The sequence below is a fragment of the Heteronotia binoei genome, chromosome 11 (genome assembly GCF_032191835.1).
Source record: "Heteronotia binoei isolate CCM8104 ecotype False Entrance Well chromosome 11, APGP_CSIRO_Hbin_v1, whole genome shotgun sequence".
In the NCBI taxonomy this organism is placed as follows: Eukaryota; Metazoa; Chordata; class Lepidosauria; order Squamata; family Gekkonidae; genus Heteronotia; species Heteronotia binoei.
The window spans coordinates 57,303,272-57,329,819 of record NC_083233.1 but is presented as its reverse complement, the minus strand read 5'-3'; the positions used below and the strand labels follow the sequence as shown (position 1 = coordinate 57,329,819).

General features: G+C 44.7%; 1 protein-coding gene across 1 annotated transcript in view; it reads left to right on the top strand.

Annotated features, from left to right (window-relative positions):
- RBM19 (RNA binding motif protein 19) overlaps positions 1-26,548 on the top strand; it is a 131,794-nt gene that overhangs the window by 84,433 nt on the left and 20,813 nt on the right. Inside the window, exons 22-23 of the mRNA XM_060249411.1 lie at positions 685-790; positions 10,169-10,289. Of these exons, the coding sequence (XP_060105394.1) occupies positions 685-790; positions 10,169-10,289 (227 nt within the window). The remainder of the gene's footprint in view (positions 1-684; positions 791-10,168; positions 10,290-26,548) is intronic.

Below are 26,548 nucleotides of genomic sequence, written 5' to 3'. Positions count from 1 at the left end.
TCCTCCTGAATGGAATAATCTGGGGCATCAATCTCAGCAGGATCTTTCCTGTGTGTGCAATGTGGGGAAGGAACGTGGGTCAGCCTGCAAGCACCTGGAGAGCTCTGGAGAAAGGGCAGATTCTCCATGGGTCACTGAAAGAAATTGTTGATGGAGTCTAAAGGCTGGCAGCATCTTGCTTGGCAACAGGCCCTGGTTTTGCCACTGAGGTTGTTCTTATCAGGAAGCTGCATCCAATTTGGACACCTTGAGGAGCATTCACGTGGGTAGTTAATGCCTCCAAACACATTTTGACTCCTCTGTACACTCTATATTTAGGTGTTTGTCTAAAAAAAGCACAAGGCATGATCCAGCTGCCCTTCACATGATCACCACTCTCTTTAAGGCTTGAGAGGTTACTGCTGCTGACCCCCGACCCCTTTCCCCATCAACAGGCACAGCACTTGCCTTCAATGAGACACCAACCATATCAGGGCCCATAATGTGTGTAACCCGCCCCTCCAAAGAATTAGACAGAACCTGTAGCATTTAAGGAGAGAATCTCTCTCATTTCTCCACAGAGTGGAGAGTTTTAGACAAGGGACATTTGTAATGCAGATTTTGCAGTTCTGGAAGTAGATTATTAAAAAGACGCAGCCATTATTTTTTAACGTGGCCTTCTATCTACCCCCTTTTTTCCCTCAGTACCTTTGGAGAGCTGAAGACTGTTCGTCTACCGAAGAAGATGGTTGGGACTGGAAGTCATCGTGGCTTTGGATTTGTGGACTTCCTTACGAAGCAGGATGCTAAGGTAAAAACAATTCCTTCAGTCCCAGACTTCAGCATTAAATTGGTCTGCAAGGGATTGCCACAGGATACTGAAAGCAACAGTTTATTTCTACAGGGCTTTTTTCCTGAATGCCGTCACCTTTACATGGCTTGGCATTTATTTATTTATTTATTATGGAACATGTATATGGTGCCTGTCAAGAGACTTGCTTGAGGGAGCTCACGAGATCTAAAATAAATACATTCATATTTAGTTCTGGTCAGGGTTCCATGGGCTTGATATTCAAAAGAAAAGAAAACATTAGGGAGCTCTACTCAGGACCAACCCCATAGCTAGGGGCCATGAGAGTGCCAAAAGAGAGAGGTGGTGTGAGAGTAGGAAGCTGGAGAGTTGGGGGCTGTCTGTCTCCCTCTCGTGTGATTTAAATCACTTGAGAGGGGCTTGCAGGAGCATCCACCACTCCTCATGCATGATTTAAATTGTTCAGGAGAGAGAGGGAAAGGACCTGGGATGGGGGCGAGGGCCCCCAAAAACCTGTCAAGGGGCCAGGCCCCATGTGCCTTCTATGGGCCTGATCAGGACTGTCTACATCACAACTGTTTGAGGCCTACAATGTATACCTGGAGGGATTACAGGCAACATCAGATGGAAAGGGATTGGGAGAACCTGAGATTCCTGAAGAAGAATGGAGAAGGATGGGGAGAGAGGGAGTGAAGAAGGTAAAGTGACACTCTAATGGTTGAGGAAAATTGTACCCCCCACCCTCCCGCCGCCGCCAATTGGTTCAGGAAAGCAGAAAACCAGATCCCTGTATTCATCCCATTCTGCCAACATTTTGTCATCCTTGAGAGCACCTGGCATTCTGTCTTTACCACAGTTACCTCCTTCTAAGCCAAGGAGTGTAACTCTGTTTAGGATCACACTGCAAGAGATGAAACCCAAGAATGAAGTAGGTTTCATGTACATGAGAACATTATTATTGACTGGTTTAATTGGCTGGTTGAGGGGGGGGGGGTGCGTGTGCACATTTATGTGTCTGTAAGGTACAGCCCTGAGAGAGTTTGGAATATACCTCTTTTTTCAAAATAAGAGACTGGCTAGCATTTGTCCTATGGAGAAAAAAAGAAGTGCACTTTGGGGAGGATGGGAAACAGAGAATGAGAGCAATGAATATTTGGAAGGAGGCAATGGGAGAGAGAACCAATGCCAGAAGGGTGTTGGAATACCCCTGAATATTGTATTAGAAAACCATGGAATTGAAACTGGAATGAAGGCATGCAAAGGGCTAAGTCTCTTCCTGTTCCTCTCCCACCTATGTAGCTCCTCTTGCTGGTTAGAGAGGGATCTGGAAGAAGAAAATGCCTGAAATGAGTATTTATTTTTTAAAAAAAAATCCTTACCCTTCTGCTAATAAAATAGCACTCTAGAGCAGGGATGGCCAACGGTAGCTCTCCAGATGTTTTTTTTTTGCCTACAACTCCCATCAACCCCAACCATTGGCCATGCTGGCTGGGGCTGATGGGAGTTGTAGGCAAAAAAACATCTGGAGAGCTACTGTTGGCTACCCCTGCTCTAGAGAGCTTACAGCAAAGTTAAAAGTACAAAACTCCCTCCGCCTTCATTTTGTTTTCCCTTGGGGTCCAGTGCAGCATAAAGTAAAAATAAAAAGGTAGTTAATGCAGCATTGAAAAGCAGTAAACAACCCAAAGCCAATAAAACCGTGAAACATATATATATATATTAAAAAGAGCACACAACAGAGTTAAAATCAGAAATAAAACCAACAGCCAGCGGAGAAGTTTAAAAAAAAAATCCAACAAGGCAAATTATGATCTCTAAAAGACAAGGGGGGGGGGGGGTGCTCCTAAAGCACAATCTCAAGGGCAGTCTTTGGCCTATTCCAGACTACATCTTATCCTTCCCCTTCCTCCAAGAATTTCAGTCTGGTAGCACAGCAGAAAGCACCAAGGCAAGACTGGGCAAGGGATGACATTTGCAGAGTTATAACTCTGGACTCACCCATGGCGACTTCTCCTCTTCCCTCCCAAGTGATGGGTGTCACTTTGATAAAGCAAAAACTGGGAACTGGGAAAGTAAATGGAGAAGCATGACTGAGGTTGAAAACTGGAAAAAATATAACAAGGGCCTTCACCTTCAGTACTGAGAGAAACTCTCCCAACAAGATATTTATTGGGACACACTCTGGGCTGTTCATGATGTTATCAATACCCCTGACCTGTCCAAGACAATATTCCACAGCTGCAGATACTTTCATATACTTGGCAGATTCTTTTGGTTTCCTTTTTTCTTCAGTCTCCTGGCTGCTGGGGTTTAGCTTAGGTATGTATGCTCATGATGAAGACCGCATGAATTAGGTTTGATCAGCTTCCCATTGAGCAGTGATCTGTGCAGCTGCTGGAAACTGGACTGCTGCATATGGGTCATCTGCAGTATTTAACCTGCTCTTAACCATTGTATTCTTGTATTTGCAGCAGTATTTGTACATTTGTGGGGGGGGGGGGTGTTACCAATGGTGATGTTGACAGAACCTTAGCTAGTGTTTGCAGTACATTTGTTCATTGTGTTCATATCCCTTCCTCCACCTTGATTTCGTTTTCCTTTTGAGATCTAGTAGTTAGGTTAACAAACTGAGACCCAATTTCAAGTCCCCACTCATGAAGCTCAGTGGGTGATATTGGTTGATCTTGTTTTTTTTTTCTCAGTGTGACATACCTCACAGGGTTGTTGGAAGGATAAAATGGAGGTGGGAAGACTCGTACATACTGAACAACTCCATGTAGAGGAAGGGCAGTTTAAAAATGTGCCAATAAATATTTTGGCTTATGTTGCTTTTATTGTCCATTAGGGGGTGCTGTTCTTCTTGGTTTCTCCCTGCAAAACTGGGATCACTTTTTTCTTTCCCTTTTTGATTCCCCCTTCCCTTATTTACTATCACAGCTCCTTGAGTTGTCTTTTGCCACGAGGTTTCTATTTTGTCCCCAAGATCTCTCTCCTGCATAATTACAGACACAAGAGGGAGGTTCTAAGGGTGCACCCACCTCTTCCAGACACTGTGGTTTCAATGTGCAACTGTGCACAGGCATGACATATAAGAAGGGGTTTTTGCATCAGTCCCCCCCCCTCAAAGCTTCTTCTCTTTACACTAGCACTAACTCATTGGTGTGAACCCCCAAAGCAGTTGATGGTATCGTATGGCATTAAAAATTCAGCTGGTCTCAAAACGAGAAATCACCCGTTCAGGCAGGAATGAAGTGCGGCCCGCTTACAAGAGCCCAGCTGGCACTATGGAGAATTTCCTCAACTGGGAGCTGTGATGGGTCTTTGTTTTTAGGAGGGATGGGAAATCTATCAACAGCCTAATGTTGTCGGCCTTTTGTATCCCACTAATGGTTTTGCCTGTGGGCTCTTCGGCCGAGTGTTTAATAGGGCAAGAGGGAACGAAGAGGCAGAGTGGCCCTGTCCCCCAAATTAAGAGCATTTAGATCTGCTGAGCTGTAGGTCCCCTGGGAGGTGATCCCGGTGGCCTGCTTTTTTGATCTATGGCGTCCACCACTCTGGAACCCAGACGGCTCTCTGACACTCCCCCCCCCCCACTCTCCCTCTGCCTCTATGAGCCCACAAGGATGTGCACAGCTAGAAAGGCTCCTAAGGGGATATGGGGAATTGTCAGGTCCACAATATATAGCTATTGTTGGCTTGCTGCTCATGTGAGGCTTGTCTGCACATCTGCACTGAAGGCAGATTCGCACATTCTGTTGTTTTATCGTGTATGCACACTTTATAAAATGGATAAGAGGAATTCAAGACAGGGACTTGCACAGGGTGTAGTGTAACACTCCCCACCCCCATATCATACACACAGATTAAAGAATGAAATTTTAGGGCAAGGGATATACCATGGGCCAGAGACTTGAAACGACTCCTGCTAAAGGTTAAAGCAGAAAGTGCCAAAGCAGAACTACAGCTGCTGAACATCAAGCCGACGACTGGGGAATTACGCAATTGTAAGGCTAACAATGAAGAGGTTGAAATTGTTCAAGATTTTCTGTTTCTTGGCTCCATCATCAACCAAAAGGGAGACTGCAGCCCAGAAACCAGAAGGAGATTGAGACTGGGAAAGGGAAAGGGAGCCATAAAAGAGCTAGGAAAGATCCTTAAGTGTAAAGATGTGTTTCTGGTGACCAAGATCAGGTTAATTCATGCAGTAGTATTCCCCATGACCATGTATAGGCATGAAAGTTGGACAATTAAGAAAGCTGACAGGAACAAAGTAGATTCTTTTGAAATATAGTGCTGAAGGAAAATTTTACAGATACCATGATCTGTCAAATAAGTCAAATAAATAGGTTCTAGATCAAATCAAGCACAAAGCAACTAGAAGCTAAAATGGCTAAACCAAGGCTATTGTACTTTGATTATAAGAAGAAGTCACTGGAAAAGACAATCATGCTGGGTTGGGGGTGTCAAACATATGGCCCGGGGGCCAGATCAGGCCCCCGAGCAGCTGGCTATCATCTGCTTCATTCTACCTCTCTCTTGCTTCCTTCTGCATCACAGCTTGCTTTGCAAGACTTGCTCAATTAGACAGGAACTGCAGAGCAAAGCCTCTGTTTTCTTTCCATTGGCTGAGCCTCTTCCCTTGGGGAGGAAGGGGGGAGGGCAGAGATTGTTTTTCCAGGCTCTCTCAATCGCACAGCAGAGCTACTGAGCCAAACCTCTCTTCCTTCTGTTGGCTGAGGCTCCACCCTCCCAGTCCCCTGGGGAAGGAAGGAAAGAGCCATAGCTTCCTTTGCCACATTCCCTGGATCCCATAGGAGAAATACAAAGAAAGCACCTTTAAGACGGAGTGCTAACGTTTTAGCCGCCCTGAGCCTGCTTTGGCGGGGAGGGCGGGATATAAATAAAATTTATTATTATTAAGGTTTTTTTTAAAAAATATATTTAATTGTGTTTATAAATTTATATCTCTGCTACCTAATATTAAATAGGTATACACATGGCCTAGCTCGACACGGCCCAGCCCAACAAGGTCTCATTTATATCAGATCCGGCCCTCATAACAAATGAGCTTGACACTCCTGTGCTAGGTAAAGTTGAAGGCAGCAGGAAAAGAGGAAGACCCAAGATGAGATGGATTGACTCAATCATGGAAGCAAGACCTGAGAAAGGCTGTTAATGATAGGACATTTTGGAGGACATTAGTTCATAGGGTCGCCGTAAGCCATAACAAGATGGCGCTTAACACAGAGAGAGTGGTATAGTGTTAGAATCTCAGAGTCAGACTGTGCAAATTGGTCCAATCCCCACTCAGATTCCTATGACACTCCCTGAGCTTGCTTCAGCTATGCATTCAGTCTCAACCTTAAATACCTCAAGGGGTTGTCATGATGGTAAAATGGAAGGGGTAAGAATCAGAGCCCCCTTCCTCCAGCAATGACTGGTACTTGGAAGTATGCCATTTCAGATAATGCAGCTATTTAGCCATTTCACTCAATCAGGCAGCGAATAGCTACAGCTAGATCTAGCCTCCACAAATGGGTGTAATCCTTTTTAAAGGTGTTGCAGCCGCTGGCTATCATCCTATCTTACATAAGTGAATTTCCTAAAGTTAATTATGCACTGGGTGCATGGAATATGCTCCAGGCATCCCACCTCTGTCAGGAAGCAGGCCGCTGCATTTGCCAGAGTTTTCGGTCACTTTTGGGCGAGCCGACTCAGCCATTCTAGAGGTCACAAACATCAGAATTCCCAGTGTACCTTTCCCACTCAGTCAGCCATATCATGATCTGGGGGCCTGCATGTCATGGATTTCTCCAGCTCTGCACTGACATAGATCAGGGGCAGGGAAACTGGCACGGTGAGTTCTAAATGTTATCACCCGTGTGTGTGTGTGTTTTGTGATGCATACATGTACCACGGGGATGCCAGTCTCACTAGCAAGCATAAAGCACAGACTGGCACTCAGACAACAGTACTGTAATCTATCCCTGAGGCTACAGAAGAATGAGTGACAGTTGGTCGTTTTGACTCTGACACAACACTCTGCCTGGGTGAGACCTCAAGAATCTGGTGGCACCCAGCTGTTGTGGCGCATGCACTTACAGACAGGCACACACAATTCATTCTCCTATATATTCTCTCTCTTTCCCTTCCCTTCTCTCTGTACTCTTCCCCCCTCCCTCATATGATGCTGGGAAGTGAGAAATTAAAAAGTACAAATTAGCAAATGAGAACCTGCAATTAGAGCCGCAGTTGCTTGCCAGGGCTGGAATTGCTATTTCTGCCAACATAAACAGCCATCACAACTCCCTACAGCTGACTCCTCCTTTTCCCTCTTCTCCTCCCCCCCTCCCCCAGCAATGTTTATTTAAGCCAACACGTTGCTCTGCTAATTGGGTAACATTTAATGTGAAAACAGTCCTTTTTTTTTTTAAGAAAAGAAAGAAAACATCAGCAGCAAGTGGAAGCAAAATAAAACCAGCCTGTGTTGCAGAAATGTGAGGAGTCACAACCTTTAGGAGAAACAAATATAACACAACAGAATATTTCTTCCTGTTCTTTGAGGGATAGGATCGAGAAAGAAGAATGCACAAAAGGGGGTGGACTTCTGAGGTTTCTCTCCAATGACGGCAAAGAATGCAAGGGAGGGGGTCTTTGTATTTGCATAAGGAGTGAAAAACAGTTCATTTTCGAGGGGCAAGGTTGAATAGCAGATAAATTAGTTTCAGACTGTATTGTCGTAGGAAAGTTATAGGGCAATTCTATACACATATTTTCAGATACGAGCTCCACTATGTCTAACAGTGCCTCCTCCTAGACCCCCAAGAGAGCCTTGCACTCTGGTGATCAACATCTACTGGCAGTCCCTGGCCTGAGAGATATCCAGTTGTCCTCAGACAGGGCCTTTTCTGCCATGGCCCCAAACTGTTGGAACTCTGCCAAATTCCATCCGACCCTGCAGAACTTGTTACCATTCTGCAGGGACTGTAAGGCAGAGTTGTTTCACCGGGTTTTTGGCTGAGGGTAGCTACGGCTTCATCTTGACACTTCCACTTCTGCTTTCACTCCTCCCTGCAAGATAGCAGCACCACCAGGATTTGACGCCATCTTGTCTTTTGGTTTTATTCTGTTTGTAAACTACAACTTGCTGTAATCCACCCTGGGCCTGACTTTCAGGAAGGGCAGTCAAAAATTCAATTCAATGAATGAATGGACATCTTCCGAGGTAAGTGTGTGTAGGTTTGCAGTCTTCATTGTGCTTGAGAGTATGGAGAAATATGTGTGGTGCCTGCTGGCTACACAGTTTCATTTGGGGGAGTATAAACCATGTGTTCCACCTAAGGTAGATCCTTATGCCTTCTCTGAAACATCAGGGTTTGGCCTATTGGGGAAAGAACTGTTAATTGCCTTTTTATCGCTTTTTGCCTAACATTCATTTGTTTATTACAAATCCTACCCTGCCTCCATTCCTAGTATGGATCCTCAGAGCGGGTTCCAAAACAGTAGAAACAAAACAATTGTACAATTTATATACATAGGCTACATTCACATATGTTGGATAATGTACTTTCAATGCATTTAACAATCATTTGCAGCTGGATTTTCCTGATCAACACAGGAAAATCTAGTTGCAAACTATTGCTAATATGCATTGGAAGTGCTTTATCCAATGTGTGTGAAAGCAGCCTTAGTATAATATTTTTAAAAAAAAAAATGACAACCCAGTTCATAGAGTGATAAAGATAAAAGAGAAGCCAGCAAATCTAAATACAGCAACATCAGCACTAATGTCCATAAAAGCAGCATTATTTTCAGCCAACAGAGTCCAACAGGATTTACAGGCCAAAGGCATAAGCAATGTTTACAGAGTATGCTATGGAAAGCCAAAACTGATGAGGCCAGGCAAGCTTCTCTTGGGAGGGCAGTCCAGAGCTGTAGCACTGCTACTGAGAAGATCCTTCCCTTCCCTCCCGTGTCTGCTATATTGAGGGGGGTTTTCAGCAATAGGAGAATGTGCAACAGGATTCTTGAGGTACCATGACTCAAACACCATGTTTCAGTCTCTGTAGGGTCATTACATGATCCTGGAGAACTTGGCATCCCTTGGGCTCAGTTCTTTATAATAGATATACAACAATGATGTACCACTATAGGATGATGTTAAAACAAGTGCAATCATGATTGTGGCTGCTTGGCACATTGAAACTGCTATCCAAATAGGTAGAAACAGCAAAAAGTTGATGGCTGTCTTGTTGCCTAGAAAATGACGTCCCATAAGTACTTGACCACTGAACATCAGTGTGCCTGTGGGATGATGGTTCACACAAATCAGATTGTTTTCTTATCTAGTTCTCATTCATTTTGTATGGGTGAGGATTCAATCATGTGAGCCACAGAGAGACACAGGTTGACCACATATGAGAGAGCTAGGCCTCAGTTTATGCTTGGAAATGTGTTGACCAGGGGTGGCCAAACTTACTTAACTCAAGAGCCACATAGAATAAATGTCAAATGTTTGAGAGCCACAAGACATGAATGTCAGATGTTTTAGAGCAGGAAGGAAGGAAGAAAGATGGGGGGATGGAGAGGTGGAAAGAAAGCAACTTTAAATGTGTTCTCCAAGCCAGCAGTGGAGGCTTAGAGAGCCACACAATATGTGTGAAAGAGCCACATGTGGCTCCTGACTCAAGCTGCAGTTTGACCACCCCTGTTGTAGACTCTGCTGTCTCTGGACAATGCATAATCCAAACTGTCCCCTAACCCACTTTCAGTTCCTAGTTCCTTTTCTTCCATCTCTAGCTATGCCTTTCTTACCTCACACCCTTCCATTACAAGTTTGAACTGCTGTGTACATATTTCTGCAAGGCTGATTGTGAGAGAAGAATGTCACCAGAGATAAGTCTTGTAGAGCAGGAGGTCCTCAGTTTTGTTGAGCCTCTGGACACCTTTGGGATTGAGAAAGAGAACAGTAGGCACTTCCATCAGCTGGGCAGCAGCAAAATGGCCTCACTGCCCAGTTGATTAGCAATAGGGTGAGGTAGGAGGAAGTTTATCTGGGCAGGGACAGCTAGGAATGGGCCATATCCACTTTCCTCAGACACATGGATCAGTGTTAGGAAAATCTCCTTTGGGCACCAGGTAAGCAATCACTGCTGTAGAGAGGCCCACCATGTGGCTCCATTCAGTGATAGATGCTGTCCCTTCAGGCTGAGGCTACCCAGGAGCCCATGGTCTTGGACTGGAATGCTCAGAGAGTCACAGAAGGGGTTGCTTGACCTGTATGTTTGAGGCAGATAATAGGTCGGGGAATAGCAAAAGTTTTCAAACAAGTCAGACATGTTGATTGTACATTCAATGTTTCTATCCATCTCTCCACAGAGAGCTTTCAATGCCCTGTGCCACAGTACCCATTTGTACGGCAGGAGGCTGGTTTTGGAATGGGCTGACGCAGAGGAAACAGTGGAGACCCTGAGACGGAAAACTGCTGAGCATTTTCATGGTAATGTAGCTTATATCAGTGACTGTGTGTTGTATCGTTATTTAGAGACGTACTTTTTTTCTTTTTTGCCCCATGTGTAGTCCTAGGATTGCTAGAAGTTAATTTTATTTATTGTTTTATTTATTTCATTATACTTATGAATTGCCTAATCCCTGCTATTGTAGGGCTGTAGGTGATTTACGGCATTAAAAAGCATTAAAACTATAAAAACAATTCATATTAATACATTAATTGTGTTTCTTCCCATTTCCGGCCTGAGGATGCTTCGTGGGAGTGGGGCATTAAATTAATCTATGGTGTTAAGTTAATCTATGGGAACAAGCATGAGAGAGGGTGCCAGCCAGAATGTAAACTGTCGCTGCCCTCCACCAAAAGCCTGGAGGAACATCTCTCCCTTACAGGCCCTGTGGAATTGTATAAGGTCGCTCAGGGCCCTGATGCTACTTAGCAGAGAGGTCAACTAGGTTGAGGCCAGGACTGAAAAAGCCCTGGCCCTGGTTGAGGACAGCCGGATGTCTCTAGGGCTGGGGATTTTGGCTTCTGTTGGGAAGTCTGTGATTCAAATCTCATCTCAGTCATGAATTTGCAATGTAGCCTTGGAGCAGGCAAAATACTTCTCAGCCTCTGTTCTGGTTGTGCCACGCCGGGACTGCTGCTGCCACCGCTGCCCCGGGCCAGCGCGAGACCCCCGAGCCACGGACCCCAGAGCAGCGCACCACCCCCAACCCACTCCTGAATCCGCCCCCGCCTACCTGGGGGGAAGGGGGAGAAGCCGCCCATCGCCACTACGGCCACCGCCGCACTCCAGAAAACCGGGGCGAGGTCCAACCCTGTGAAGATGACACAGCCAGGAGCTGCTGCTTCCCCCAGCGAGCCCGACCGCAGGCTCAGGCACCATGATGTCTGGCCTTCTCCAGGGCTCCCCCAACTGACCAGGAAGGGGGAGCAGCAGCCCGAGCCACAGCAGGCCCACAGAGCCTGCTGCACAACGCCCAGGGAGGGCAACAGGGAGGGCAATAAAAGGGGAGGAAGGGTGGCCGGGAGGAAGTCAATGATGACCCAAGGTGTAGTACAAAGGCCTGCTACGTTGCACTCAAGCAGAGAGAGAGAGAAACGGAATGAGCGCAGGCGTAGCAAGCATGACCAGCGAAGGGCAACAGGGTGCAGTAACCTGGCCCAGCACCTTCCTCTGAGACCTCCGGGCCGCCCAGAGGCGGGACCCCAAGGCAATGGCCGCTCAAGGAGCGGGGGCCCCGGACGAGGCGGGACGCCAAAGCCTCACTGACCCAACTTTCACAGTTGTAAGGATCTACAGAGGTCATTTCTGTTAAAAGTTTTGGATATTCAAAACACATTTGATAAATGCTGTTTTGAAAAAATTCAACTAAAATGACCCATCTCCTGCTTAACACCAGCCATTTTAAAAGTGTTCCTCGAAAAACGTTTGTGGTGTTTTTAGACATGATGTAGTCTTAAGTTTTGCTGAAACTCCCTGAGAAGTTGTAATTTTATGTAGCAAAGATGAGCAGGCATTTTGTACAGCTCTTTCCAAGAGATGATCCTGTATGCTACAAAGAATTAATTATCTGGTCCAAGTTGGAGGAGTGGAAAACTGTACCCAAACAAAAACGTTGGGGTGGATTTTTCCCCCAGCCAGCTGTCTGTGGCTGATTTGGGAACAGATTTCTTGTTTGAGCTGAAGGTAGAATTTCAGCAGGGTCAGAAGGCCAGTCTGCTGATATATACCAGGCCTAGCCAACCCAGAGACAGTCTTTCTTACCCAACCTTGTCCCTGCTTTTTGTTGCTCTACAAAAAGATTTACTATCCTGTGAATTTCCTGGGTCAGGGAGTCCCTGGCAGTTAGTAGAAGGCAGTAATATACTCATTTTAGACATAATGATTCCAAACCCAGGCACTGAAAGGACCACTGAAAAATGATGTTATGTAAACAGCAAGTTTGTATTCAGATATACTGCTTAAACCATGGTTTGATCAACCAGGTTTGTTGTAATCTCAGAATGCAAGATGGTCTGACAAACTAGAGTTTGTTGTTCAGCTCAAACTGGCTGCAAGTAGCTGATTTGAAAACTACCATTTGTATTAATTGAGGTTTGTTTTGATATCTGAATCCACAAACCTTAGTTTATTGAATGATGTTGCCCCTCATGGCTGCCCGAATGTAGATCCAGTCTTCCATGCTGGCTAGAAGAGACTAGACCAGCCATCTTCTCATCCGCATATTTACACATGTGATCCCTTGGGATGATGGGGGTTTTTTATGGGGCCATCATTGTACCACAGGCAAGAGTTACTCCTTTTTAAGCTTATTGGCTCCAATTAATTTAGACTGGTATTAACTCTGCATAGGGTTCCACTGTTAGCTGTGTAAGAATTACAGAATCCTACCATGAGGAGCTTGCATTCTAATCACCAGTGCTATGGGGATACAACAGAGAGAATAGAGTGAAAGCTAACTAGGGATGGTGTGCAATTAGCACAGGTAGGCTTATTTTCAATTTGGAGTGAAGGGCTGAAGGCTGACCTAAAAGGCATCGCAGGAAAAATGTATATATAAGATTTGAAGGAAGAGAGGTGACACTGTGTTCAGGGAAGGGGTGGTTTCAGGTTTGGGGGGGGGGGGGGGAGCTCTTTATTATTTCCCTTTGTTGCCTGGCAAGCCTGTGAGAAATCACAGTTGGGTCATTGCAAAATAAATGGGAGGCAAGAGCAAGATAACTGTAGGGATTAGGGTTAGTAGTGGGGGGAGTTACCCACTCAATGCACAGCAGCCAAGAAGGTCTGAGTGCCTGCTCCGGCTGCAACGCCACTGAGGATGTTCTCCGCAGCTGAGAACGAAACGTCTGGAAGGAAAACTTTCTCCAGTAGAACACGGCACTTGATCCCGAAAGATTCTACTAACTCTAATGATGTTACCAGCTGTGAAAACCTGAAATCTTTGATAACTGTAGGGATGTCTGATCAGTTTGGTGGGATATGCAGTAAAGATCACAGACACCTTGAACTGTCTCTCTGGGCCCAGAACAGGAATGTGTTTATCTAGTAAGAGGAGAAGAGCTCCTTTGAGGAGCACTGGGTTGAGAATAAGATGGTGGCTTTGGATCAGAGGCCCAGCGTTGATATATCTGAAGACAGAAACTGCTGTTTTGTGCAGCTATTGACAAGCATTGACAAGTGCAAACGTACTGGTTGGCAAATATTAGTGTAAGGTTCACCCCAAGCCTCCTTCAGGGAGTAAGAGACAGATCAATGTGCTTCCTTTGGCTCATCTCTCCCCTCCCACTAGGCAATTTAAGGAAAAAATAAATTAAAACTCCCATCTAGACGTGCTAACCGTCTAGATGGGAGTTTCACATGAGGAGCACGTTTGTTAATATCTGTTGCATGTGTTTGGTGTATTAGATCTACTGCTTCCTAACTCAAGGATCTGCCTGCCAAATCCTGTGATAATTTGGTGATGTTAAATTTTCCCTGTGTTGTTTGGCATACTTGCGTTGTGTTTGTACTGATCGGCAGTTTTGAGTGGCTTCATCTGTCTACTCAAACAATTGGTGCAAATGCCAGAGTGTCTATAGACTATCTTAGCATTCATTTTTTCCATGGCCATGTTTGACAGCACTCATGTGAAGAAATCTCTCAGGAAGTTTTTGTGCTTCAGGTAGGTGTTACTGTGTGGCCTATCAGGCATTGCCTTAGAATTCCTGTATTTTTTTCCTCTACACTGTGTAATGATACTTACACAAGGAATGCTCATTGAAAACAATTGCTTCCATTTATGCCTCAATCCAGCTCTAGTCATGCATATGTATGTTGTTTATGTGCAACTAATTACTCCAAATGTACATTCAAAGGGCAGTGAAATATTTATTGAAAGCAATACTTGCAAACTAGCAACATTCACATTCAGATGCAAACTACACATACACAACTGACCATGGCTTCTGCTCCCATAAGCAATACAGATCTTTCTCTGGCCTATGCACAATTATGCACTGGCCTGTACACAATTATGTTGTCTTGCATTTTAAAGCCAAAATGAGTAAAAATCAGAATATGTGGAGCAATTATGATTGTTGTGGGTCAATCAGAGCTCAGCAATAGCCCTTTGGGAGAAAAGGACTCTTCAGGAAAAGCGGACCCTAATGTAGCCATGCCTGAATCAGCAAAAGTCAGCAAGCAGGAAGAGGAACTGCAGGCCTGTCAGGGTTCACAGCCAACAGCTGGTGCAGAGCCACCAACACCCTCCAGCCCCATTTCAGCAGATCAATCTCAGTTGGCCATTTCTAGCCCTCCAGTATCACCCTTAGATGGTTGCAGACAGGTGCTAAGATTAGAGCTACAGGAGAGACAACAAAGTGCACACCTCCTGGCCCAATGCCAACTGCTCGCAAAGATGAGTAACTGCAGAATTACTCTCAAACTACTGGCTGCAGTCATGATCCTTCAGTATAGGGCTATAAAAACCAGTTCAGAAAGGCTGTTACACATGGAAGCAACAATACCTGACTCTGCAGCCACTGGACTCTGCCTTGCTCCTATGACCTTTGGACTGACTCTTGGCTCTGACTTATGGACTTGCCTCAAACTTGTTTGTGAATGACTTCAGAATGCTAGAATTTGCCTGTTGGATGACCCTATGGAGTCAGCCTTCCTTTATTCTGGTAAATGATCTCTGAACTAGACTGCGATACTTGGGACTAGCCCCTCTGTCTGTCTGCACCCCTGGACAGTGATCATGGCACGACCCCATTGCCTAAAAGCAGTTTTTAAAAGAAGAAAACACACCAGAGTGTGCTATATGATAAAGAATTGCTTGAATTTGTGAAGAAGAAAAACAGAAATCAAACCCTAACCATCCTGGTGTGGAAAGCAGGACTTTTCACCTTTAACATTAGAGGTGCTATTACTGGCTAAGGGCAAAAACACTGGAAGCAGCTTCAGCAACTGATCTCAGATGGCAAGGCTGGCAAAGATCTTGGGGAGCCACTGCCAGTCAGAGTAGACCCTGCTGAATTTAAAACAATCCCATAGTCTGATTCTTTCCCTGACCAGGCAAGCTTGTATATTCAGTTCCCCATTGTCATCTTTTCATCACCTCACCATTTTGGAGAAGCTACATTCAGACTTCCTGAATATATCATATAATGCATCAGCCTCAGCCATCTGCACAAATTGACTGTACAGTAAAGGAACAGGAGTGTAGTTTGGTAGAGCAAGTATGAATCACAAGTTGGGATGCTTTTCAGTCTCAGCTTTTCCTTCTGGGACTAACACAAATGCCAACTGAACAACACTCCCCTTTGCCTTTGAAATGAACCAGAACTGCTTTTGCAGTAGATTGTTCTCTGTGTGCCATTAGCCACATGTAAAAACAGGACCTCATGACACTATGAACATTCTCTCTTTAATGTACATGTGCCTGAAGTATATCAGTGAATCCAGTGCCGATATATGTGACAGCCATTGGCTGACTGCTCAGTCACTGCCAGTTCCTCCTCCTTCAGTTGGAGAACAAAGTGTCCTACAGCCATTTGTCCAAGGCAGAGGGAAGTCATGTCTCCTGTATCAGGTACTCAGTTAGGAGGTGTTTTCCCAGCAGAAGCAAGAGGGTGAGAAAAGAAAGTGCTTGGCAGGATTCCCTCCCTCATGCTCCTACTTCCACCACCACCTCCTCTCGTTACTGCGAGGAACATAGGCATCTCACAGCTGAGATTCTGGGTTGACTGCAGGACACCTTGTTTCCCAACAGAAACACAAGACCTCCTTGATCAGACCCACAGCCCATCTAGTCCTGCATCCCCTTTCCCACCTTTGCCAAGAAGCTGACCAGCAAGATTTAGGCATCATGTGTGGTCTTCCTCAGAGCCAGTTTGGTGTAGTGGTTAAGAGCATGGACTCTAATCTGGGAGAACTGAGTTTGATTCCCCACTTCTCCACATGTAGCTGCTGGTTGTCTCAGAGCTGTTCTCTCAAGCTGTTCTCTCAAGAGAGGTCTCTCAAAAGACCTCTCAGCCCCACATACCTCACAGGGTGCCTGTTGTGGGGCAAGGAAGGGAAAGGAGATTGTAAGCTGCTCCGAGACTCTGAGTGAAGGGTGGGGTGTAAATCCAATCTCCTCTTCCTCCTCCTCTTCTTCTTCCCACTGTTTTTATTCCCACAGCAGCCTACTTTTCCTGAGAGAAAATGGCTGATCCAAGACTATTTAGTGACCTCAACCAGGGAACTCGCTGAATGACCTTCGAGCAGTCATGAAGTATCAGTCTAACCTATTATTACAGGGTTGTTATTAAGGAAAAGTAAAGGTGTGGAAAACTCAATATTCAACACACACACACACCAAACTCTTTGGATGAAAGGAGAATTTGAAAGGTAATAGAAAGCTGAGAAATCCATCCTCTTTATTCATTTTGAGTTTTGTATGTTTGTTTGTATCCACTTTTCTCCTCCTCCTCCTCTCCCTACTTCCCTTTCTTCCCACACAAAGTTTGGAGTATATTTGATTTTTGGTCAAACAAAAGAGGACATTCTTCCAGGGATATATTTGAGAGGGAAGAGGGCAGGCAGAAAAGCCAAGTGGAAGAGAGTAAGTCACTGACTGTGTGCTATTTATCCAGAGGGCATTTCAAACAGCAGGCCACAGTAGAGAGTGGCTTTCAGTCCAGTTTCCCGGCTGCGGTGCCTGGGAATTCATTGGAAAGAGCATAATGATGCCGGAGGTATCTGCTCTAAAAATCTTTGTTTGCTATTCTCTCGGGTAGGAGGAAATGGGTTTTTATTTGGCTACATGCTCAGCTTTGCATTTATCCCCCTCCCTGTTCCTTTGTGGCTAGCCGGCTGCTACACACGGAGGGTTCGTGCACTTATCCGCTCACCTTGGAACGTTGCGCTCGGTTGCAGCCTCTGCTGCTAGCAACCTGCCACCGTCCCCCAAGGCTGCAACTTGGCTGGTGCTTAGAAGCTTGTCTCAGTCTGCAAACTGTCCTTCTGGGGCAAGTGCCAGCAGTATACTGGGGCATAGGAACTGTGCTTCGTCCTCAGGGCCAATACAGACCAAAACAAGTTCTTGAATTAGGTTGCAATAAAATGATACCTGTGCTTTTAATTTCTGTACCCTGATAATGGATCTGGGAAGTGAGCAGTGAGGAGAAGACACACTGGCCACATTTAAACAAGCCCTAATCTGGGTAATTTAGAGTTTTGGCATTTCGGGTCTCCCACAAGACAGGCATGGAAGATGTTTCAAACCCATATTGGTCCCCACTGAAGGGGAACAGTAAGGTCTGTGCTGTCGAGTTTTGTTTAGTTGTGGACAAAAGCAGGAAGTAGGTGGAACAACACCCAAAATAGATTAACACCCAAAATAGAAAGTGAAGGTGTCCCTGTTATTTTCCAGGCCCTTTAATCTGTAGTTTCTAACATTAACCACTTCTGTGGCATAGTTCTCACTGCACTGAAAACCTGTACGTTTGTTTGCCAGTCTCCAAGTGGGAAATTAAGCAACAATATTACCGCAGAGTAATAACAAACAAGATTCACACTATAGGTTTGATTTGCTATTGCAAAATTACAAAAGTTTTTAGTAGTTTCAAACACACATAAATTGTAATTAAAACAGTAACAACATTCATTCTATTTCCAAAGTCCATTTCCTACTGGTTCTCCACATTTCCTTGATCCCGCTGAGTCTGCGGGACTCTTAAAGTGCTAGTGCTGGTGCAATTGCCGGTTTTCTACTAACGTTCACAAATTTTTTGCAGCACAATTTACGGTGAACATTCTCCATGAATTGTGCTGGAAAAATGAGGTCCGTTTAATGGTGGTGACTGTGGTATGCTTCCTTGATAAAATGATCCATAAGAAACAGGATCAAAGGCTGACATTCCTGTCAGAGGCTCACCATGATCCACCCATGAGTTTTGGAAATACTTCAAATTTCCCATTGAATCAAAAATTATTTCTCTTGAAGAGTTATCTCAAGTTGGGACTGGTACAACATTGTAAGTTTGGTGAACCTTTGTAATTGACCTTAGTGGAAGACCAGCAGTAGCACTAGCACTTTAAGAGCCCCGCAGACGCGGCGGGATCAAAGAAATATGGAGAACCAGTAGGAAATGGTTTAGAGGCCCTCCCCCTGCTTCAGGGTTATCAGAAAGTGATGTCTGCTGGGAACTCCATTATTCCCTATGGAGACAGGCTCCCATAGGGTGTAATGGAGAATTGATCTGCGAATATCTGGGGCTTTGGGGAGGGCTGTTTTTTTAGGTCGAGGTACCAAATTTTCAGCATAGTATCTGGTGCCTCTTCTCAAAACACCTCCCAGGTTTCAAAAAGATTGGACCAGTAAGTCCAATTCTATGAGCTCCATAAGTAGGTGTCCCTATCCTCCATTATTTCCAAATGGAGGGAAGACATTTGAAAGGAGCACAGTCCCTTTAAATGTGATGGCCAGAACTCCCAGAGTTCAATCCTGCTTGTCACACCTTTGCTCCTGGCTCCACCCCCAAGGTCCCCAGATACTTCTTGAGTCGGACCTGGCGACCCCATAGCTCGGAGAATACTACATATGGAGACAGCCACTGGTTCCTACAGGAAACAGAAACTTAGGATAGGCAGTACTGAACCAACGGTTTGATTTTGGAGAAAGCAGTTGAATGTACCTTTTGCTCTGCTGTGGATGGTTCTGGGTGGGAACCCAGACAAGAATTAATTTAGGGGAAGTTAGGGTGTCTTTGACGTTCCCTCTTCCACAGCCTCAAGCAAGGACTTGAACCCAGGTTCTTATTCCGCTGGTGTTCTCAGAGCTTGAGCTAGACTTGCTTTTTGTCGCTGCCAAGCTGAGCAATTGCCTCCTCCTCGCCTGGCATGCCTGGCCCGAGCTCGCTCTCTCCCTGCTTGCAAGCTACGTGCTGGGTTGCTGCTTGCGAGACATTTAGCGTGAACCTGCCGTTGCATTGCAGTCTTCCGCTTGCAAGACGCAAGCTCTTCTTCCCCCAGCCACCCCCCTCCTTTCCCCTTCTTGGAGGGTTGTTTTGGAAATATTTCCGAGTGAGTCAGTAATATCCTGCACACACCTCCTCCTCTCTCGGGATCTGCAATTCGTGCAGAGGAGGTACTTGCTCCCAATCCAGCTAAATTACTATTGACTTGTGTTCTGTGCGCTCCACAAACATTTCACTCAGCCGTCGCCAGCAGGGCCGGCGATCTCCTGCCAGGGGTAACTTGGGAGGCCAGCTGCGCAGGGCCGCGTTTCCTGCTCTTCCCCATCGATCAAAGAATTAAACTGACAGAAGGGAAATTTCAACCCAGGCAGAGGCTCGGATTGGGGAAGCGAACGCCTCTCGGACAGGGGGATGCGTGCAAATGGAAAGCTTGCAAGGTTGTAGGCAGCCATGGCGGGGTAGCTATTTTAATGTGTCCGTGCAGAAAAGACGCAAGCAAAATTGGCCAGAAGTGCTTCCCCCCTCCACCCGTGCAGACAGATAACAAAAGTGAAGCAAATGCAATTAAATATTTTGCTACCTTTAAAAAAAATCCAACCAATCCTGCCCAAGTGTTAAACAAAATGAAGTAATAGATTCACTGGAATACAGTACCCCCAAAATGGAATGTGCAACATCAAATCACAGTGGGTCTCCTGCCTTCTTCGGAGGATTCTTGTGCCCAAGTCAGCATCAAAAAAAACTGGCAAAGGCAGATTTTGCAACACTTCCCAAAACTTTGGGTTAGGTCTTGTTCAATATCCTGGAGGGAAAAAGTTCTGTAATTTGGGAATGAACACCTTATGATCCAAGAACACCTTATGAGCCAGTTTGGTGTGGTTAAGTGCACGGACTCTTATCTGGGAGAACCGGGTTTGATTCTCCACTCCTCCACTTGCACCTGCTGAGATGGCCTTGGGTCAACCATAGCTTTCATAGAAGCTGTCCTTGAAAGGGCAGCTGCTGTAAAAGCACTCTCAGCCCCACCTACCTCACAGGGTGTTTGTTGTGGGGGGGAAGGTAGAGGAGATTGTGACCGCTCTGAGACTCTGAGATTCAGAGTATAGGGCGGGATATAAATCCAAAATCATCATCATCTTCTTATGATGCATCTTCACTGTCTGAATCTGGCATATTCGAGATTCTCAAGAGCATCATCTCATGATTGTGAGAGTCAGAAGAGGGAAGAAGTGACACAAGTAGATTGGGGATGATTTTTTAAAAACTTGGGTCTGCTAAGAAGTGAGAGGTGGCAAAGTTGGGGGTTTGTTTGCTTTTTAGAGCAAAGGGGGCTTTGCCAGATTCCCTTCACTTGCCACAAAAAGATTCCCTTCACTTGCCACTTACCTCCCCATACCCACTTCTCCAGGTGTGTTTCTCCTAGTTTGGCTTGCTTTAGCTCTTCATGCACAATTGAGAGAAAGTGACTCTGGAAGACAGGGTGCAGGAAAACAACAGGAAAGTTGAGTGGGGAAAGGTCTGGCACTCCCCACCCTCACACTTTAAAAATTGAAGCTCCTCTACTTCCTCCTACATCTTTGGGGCAGACTCTGGCATAAAGGCTGGTAACTCTACAGTTGTTTGTTGTTCAAATTTAAGGCAAGAACTTCAAAACTTTCTCATGACCCCTTTGGGTTCCTTGGAAAGTTATCTGTAGTTGTTCAGAGGAAATATCTGATTTCTTTGAAAGACAGCTTGCTATACCTCTGTGATTTTCTTCTGAAGTGTTGCAACCACATGGGAGAGACGGGTATAGCCTAGGGCACTGATTTTCATCTACTGGATCAGGACTCACAAATGAAATTAACTGAAATTAAGATGGATTTTACCAGGAGCACGATAAGTTATTTCTCGAAGAAATAAAGAGAGTTAATTTTAAAAAGTGGGAGAGAAGGATAAAGAATGCATGCAGGTCAATACTATTCCAGGACTATCCTAAGTTAACTATCATAATGTTCCCCCCACACCTCCCACAATTCTGGGAGCAGTAATTTAATGTGGGTGCTAAGAATCCCACTAGAGATTACCCAGACACCTCTGAAAAACCCATGATTCTTGAAGTGGAAACAATATGTTAAAACAGTTGTAGATCCACTGTAATTGTGCTCCAAGACAATGAGAGAGAATGTACAAAAAGATGAAGCTGAAACTCCAGCTGGTGCAGAACGCTGCTGCACGGATGTTGACCATCGCCTGTACGGGCACGGATCTATCCTGTGCTGCGTGAACTGCACTGGCTACCCACTGAGTACCGGATCTGGTTCAAGGTGTTGGTACTTACCAATAAAGCCCTATACGGCCAAGGACCAGCATACCTTCGGGACCGCCTCTCCCTGTATGAGCCCCATAGGTACTTACGATTAGCGACCCAACAACTTTTGGTAATACCCAGCCCCAGAGACATCCATCTGGCCTCAACAAGGGCCAGGGCCTTTTCAATCCTGGCCCCTGCCTGGTGGAATGAGCTCCCCCTGGAGATCCAGGCCCTGCGAACTCTTTCACCAGGCTTTCAGCTGAGGTAGTGGGCGTCACTTGTTACCGGCCTCCCCCTCTCATTCCATCCCAGCACTACAAGATCTGCTGGACCTGGACAATAGGTCACATCTCTGAGGTGGAATCTGCCATCTTAGTTTTTGCAATTTTAGATTTAATATATTTTAAATTGGTCTTTTACCGTTTTTACTGTTGACTGTTTTTATGATGTAACCCGCCCTGAACCTGTTCTATGGGAAGGGCAGGCTAAAAATTGAATTAAATAAATAAACAAACAAACAGACCATTGGTCTATCACAGTCAGCATTGTCAACTTAGACTGGCAACAACTTTCCCAGTCTCAGATAGAGGTCTTCCATACTATCTGCCACCTAGCTGGCACCCTTTGGGAGGTTTTGAGGGGCAGGCAGGGTGACATTGCAGCAGCATTTTCAATCATGTACCTAGATATGACTTCATGGTGTTGTGACAACACTGTCAGATTTCCCCAGATCTCTATGGTAAAAACATGGAGGTCTAGGAAATTCATAGAGTGTCAATGCAATGCCATAATGTCACTTCCAGGTATGTAACTGGAAGTGATGTCATTGGCACAACACTGCTTTTCTGCTCCTGCTACTCCACTGACCAGCAGTCAGAGCTCGGGGCCCTGTATCCTATCATTTAACTTGAGATGCCAGGTGAATTCTTTACTGAGCCACAGGCCCTCCCCTAAGTAGAAGATAGAAGCATGTTTGCATTTTTTAGAAAAGAAAACTTAAGTTCCATATTAAAGGTTTGAGCTGAAAAGAAAGATTGCTATTGTAGATGCATTATTCAGCTAGCATGATGGTGATCCAACAAGTGTAGCCAATGTGCTCTATATATGACAAGTGTGTGATCTAAAGCAGTGATCTTCAACCTTTCTTCCCTTGGGACCCACCTTTATCCTCAGTCAGCAGTCTGCAACCCGCTGGGCTGCAAGCACATGACAGGATGTCACATGACACCACAGACATGAGGGGAAGGGAATGACCTGCCTTTCTGTTCTACTTTAGTCGAGAGTGAGTTCATGATAAAGATTAGATTCAGACAGGTACCTGCCTGTCCTGCAGATTAGCTCTCTAGCAGTACAGTCCTAAACAGAGTTGTACCCTTCTAAGTCCAGAGAAGGGGTGTCACTTTGTTTAGAAGTGCAGTGTAAAGCTTCCAAACCATCTTTAAAGAAAACTTCATTTGAATGTATAAATGACCAGAGCCCCATATGCACCAGATTATGGTCCCAACTGTGTGTTTTTAGGTCAGCTAACTTTACCAAAGAGTTTCTTTTTTGTCCTCCCTCCCCCCACCTCTGTTTTTGCTGGTTGTACGTTATTGGATTCTTTAGATCTTCACTTCTGGAGTGTTATAATTGCGTGTGTGTCAGCTTTTTTCTTTCTTTCTTGATCCCCTACCACCACCCCTTTGTTAATGCCTGCTTGTTTCTGTCTCTCTTGACTTTTAGAAGGAAAGAACACTTTTAAAAGGAAAGAACACATGCAGCAAAACTCTATGTTACTAAAGAAAAGTTGATAAAAGCAGTGGGAATTCCTTTTTTTTTTTTACAGTAGACTGGGATATGTACAAAGGTACTCTTGCTCTGACTGATCTCAGAACTGAAGTAGTGAGAGTTGAGACTTGTCTGAACACTTGATTGCCTTGAGATCAACTTCTTGGACATTGTCAGATGTTAGGGTTGCCGGGCCTCTACTGGCGGGTAGGGCATCCTCTGCCCTAGCTGGTGCTCCCAGCTGCCACTCAGCTGGCCAAAAGTGGGGAAATGGTGCCAAAATGGGGACTGTCAGCAGCATTCTCCCTGTGAGCCTGAAAGTGACATCAGCATGTCACAGATGGATGCTGGGGATGTGCTGATGTCACTTTCAGTGCATACAGGAGGTGACATCATCACATCACCAGGGAGGGAGCCCCCTCACCCTGCCTAAATGCTGTATTATATGTATCCATATCTTGTCTATACCACTTCAGGTTTCAGAGTAGATGACTCTGCCATGTCTTGACCATATCACTTCAGCTCTTCATGCTCCAAAGCTGTAGACACTTTTCTCTCAGCCAACCCCACTGCAATACCAGAAGTGTATCTGGGCGGGAGAAAGCCCTGTCTGTAATAAAAGATAGAATATATGTTAAAGATGGTCCATGTTCAAATCTGAGTTCAGTCTCCCCTATCACCCTTCAGACATATTTATTCCTGTTTGTTATTATTAAAAAAAAATAACTTTCCAGTATGAAAGGCAGGCTTACAGGCCCTCCCACAGGTAAAAAAATGCAGGGACCTGTATCTTCTGTTCAGAAAAACAGCCCAACACTTGTCTCATTGGTTGTTTTCTTTCAGGTTGATTCCTAAGAAATTAAGAATGAATATATATATATTTAAATATATGTATATTTTAAAGCTGTTTATTTAATAGGCACTTTTTGCTCCGAATCCCAATGCTGGACCTACCAGAAGTCACTTGGCACCCCCAGGTCCACTGAAACTACTTTGCTCTGCCCAAAGGCCCTGAGTAAGTGCCACCATTTTTTATTTCAAGAACTGGCACGCATTTAGACATCACTTTTGGTTTGTTTTTTTAATGATCGAATACAATAAATTTGCAACTTCACCTCATTCTTGAAATGAGCCTGGCCCAGCTGTCTCTTAATGACATATTTCCCTTCTTTCCAAGGTTCCAATTCTCAGCTGAAGCCATGTCAAGAAAAAAATGTTTCCTGTCACTTCTCCCACCCCCACCCCCCATTGCCTTTCTGTCTCTCTCTCAACATTCATAAAATACAGGAGCGGAAGTGAGACTAGTCCTGGCGTTCTGTCAAGGAATTAATTGAAAAATAAAATCATTAGATGGGGACTCCAGAAATGCAAAATTGTTTGGTCGTGAATGGGGGGGGAGGGAGGATGGGGGAGAGCGGCTTTTGTCAGGTTAATTTCTCCTGTATTGATGTTTTGTGACATTTACTTGTTGTTTATCTTTGGAAGCAGCTGTAATGCTGAAAGAAAATGCACAGCTTGTTCTATGTATTTATTTTACACCTTCTCCCTGAGTCCTGCAAGTACATTTGTTTGTTTGTTCGAGATGGCGTTTGATGTCTGAGATCGGGCTTTGAACAGCTGTTCTCCACATGGAGGACTGCATTCAAAAATGAGGGAAAGCGCAGGAGCGAAGTTTCACTGTTTTCCAAATACTTCAGGGCAGGATGTTCTCTGTGGGATTCCTTCATGTCTTTGGGCCTTCTTGGACATGGTAATAGATGGGATATCTATATAAAAATTAGGACTGCAGAATTAAATTGCTCAGATTACTCTATTAAAACCTTTTGATCAACTAAAATGGTAATTTTTAATCGGGTAGTGGTTGGTTTGTTCTAAACATTGCCAATTACTTTTTGTAATATAAAAATTTACAAACTATTGATGGTAGGCATCTTCTTACAAGAGGCATCCTCTCACACAGAAGGGAATGCCTTTTCTAAGATAATGCGTGCATGTTCCCACAAACACTATCTAAAAATAAGGGAAGTGTGTGTGTGTTTTTCCTTTAGTGATAGATTTCAGGTGAAGTAGCCATGTTGGTCTGAAACAGCAGAATAATGTTTTGAGTCCAGTGGCACCTTTTAGACCAACCAAGTTTTATTCACGGTATAAGTTTTCATATGCAAACACACTTCTTCAGATACAGATGAAACAGAATTTCCTCAGCCCTTTACTTATTGCAGGAGGGGGGGCGTCGCTGTGTCAGGAAGTCAAGATTTAGGGTCAAGATGTACAGGTACTGGAAGATTATCGCTGAAATTGGATGTGAGAATCACAGATATTTCTCACATCCAATCTCAGCTATAATCACCCAGTATTTACACATGTTGACTCCAAAATGGACCTTCCTGGCAACCACCCTACTCCACCCTGTAAGTAAAGGGTTGAGGAAATTCTGTTCCACTGTATCTGAGGAAGTGTGCATGTACACAAAAGCTTATACCATGAATAAAGTCGGTTGGTCTTAAAGGTGCTACTAGACTCACGTTTTGTTCTTTAAATGATGTTATTTTCATATGCAAATTTGTATAGAAGAAATTGCCTGAAGTCCCCCAAAAATCTTAAATCAAATGAGAACTTTGATTGTAAAAAAGAAACCCCCTGAGTCTCTTTTCCTCCTGCAACTATGGATTGCTTTGATGTCATGGAATTAATTTAAATATAGCTAATTCCTGTTATAGAAGGGCCAGTTACCTAATATTGGAAAAGCATGTAGAGGAAGAATGTGCATTTATTCCATTTGACTATATTTGGCTTTATATAAGGCAGAGGAATTCTTCTGCACTGTGACTACAGAGTGGCCATCTTGCACCATGTTTAGGGCAACAGGCATGCATGCTCATTCACTTTGTTGAATCTGTCCCCTTCTTTTTCCCACTGAAAGCTGTTTCACTTGCCATGGCTTTTGCTACCTCTTTACTGGTTGAGTTTGCAGGTACCTTTGTACACCACTAGCATCTTATTATCATTCCCAAGGAAAAACAGGTGGCTTGAGGGCAGGCGAGAGCAGTAGGGCATGCATCCCTAGGCTCTTCACTGCAGACGATAGTCTGTATCCTACCACTCCACTAAGTAAAAATTGAAGCCTTCTTCCAATGGAGGAACCATTTAAATTGGAGAAAGGCTCCTTAGTCTGGAAGAACTTCCTGTAGTCTAAGGTTGGATACCACCCAGTGTACTCAGAAGAAGCCCCTAGATCACA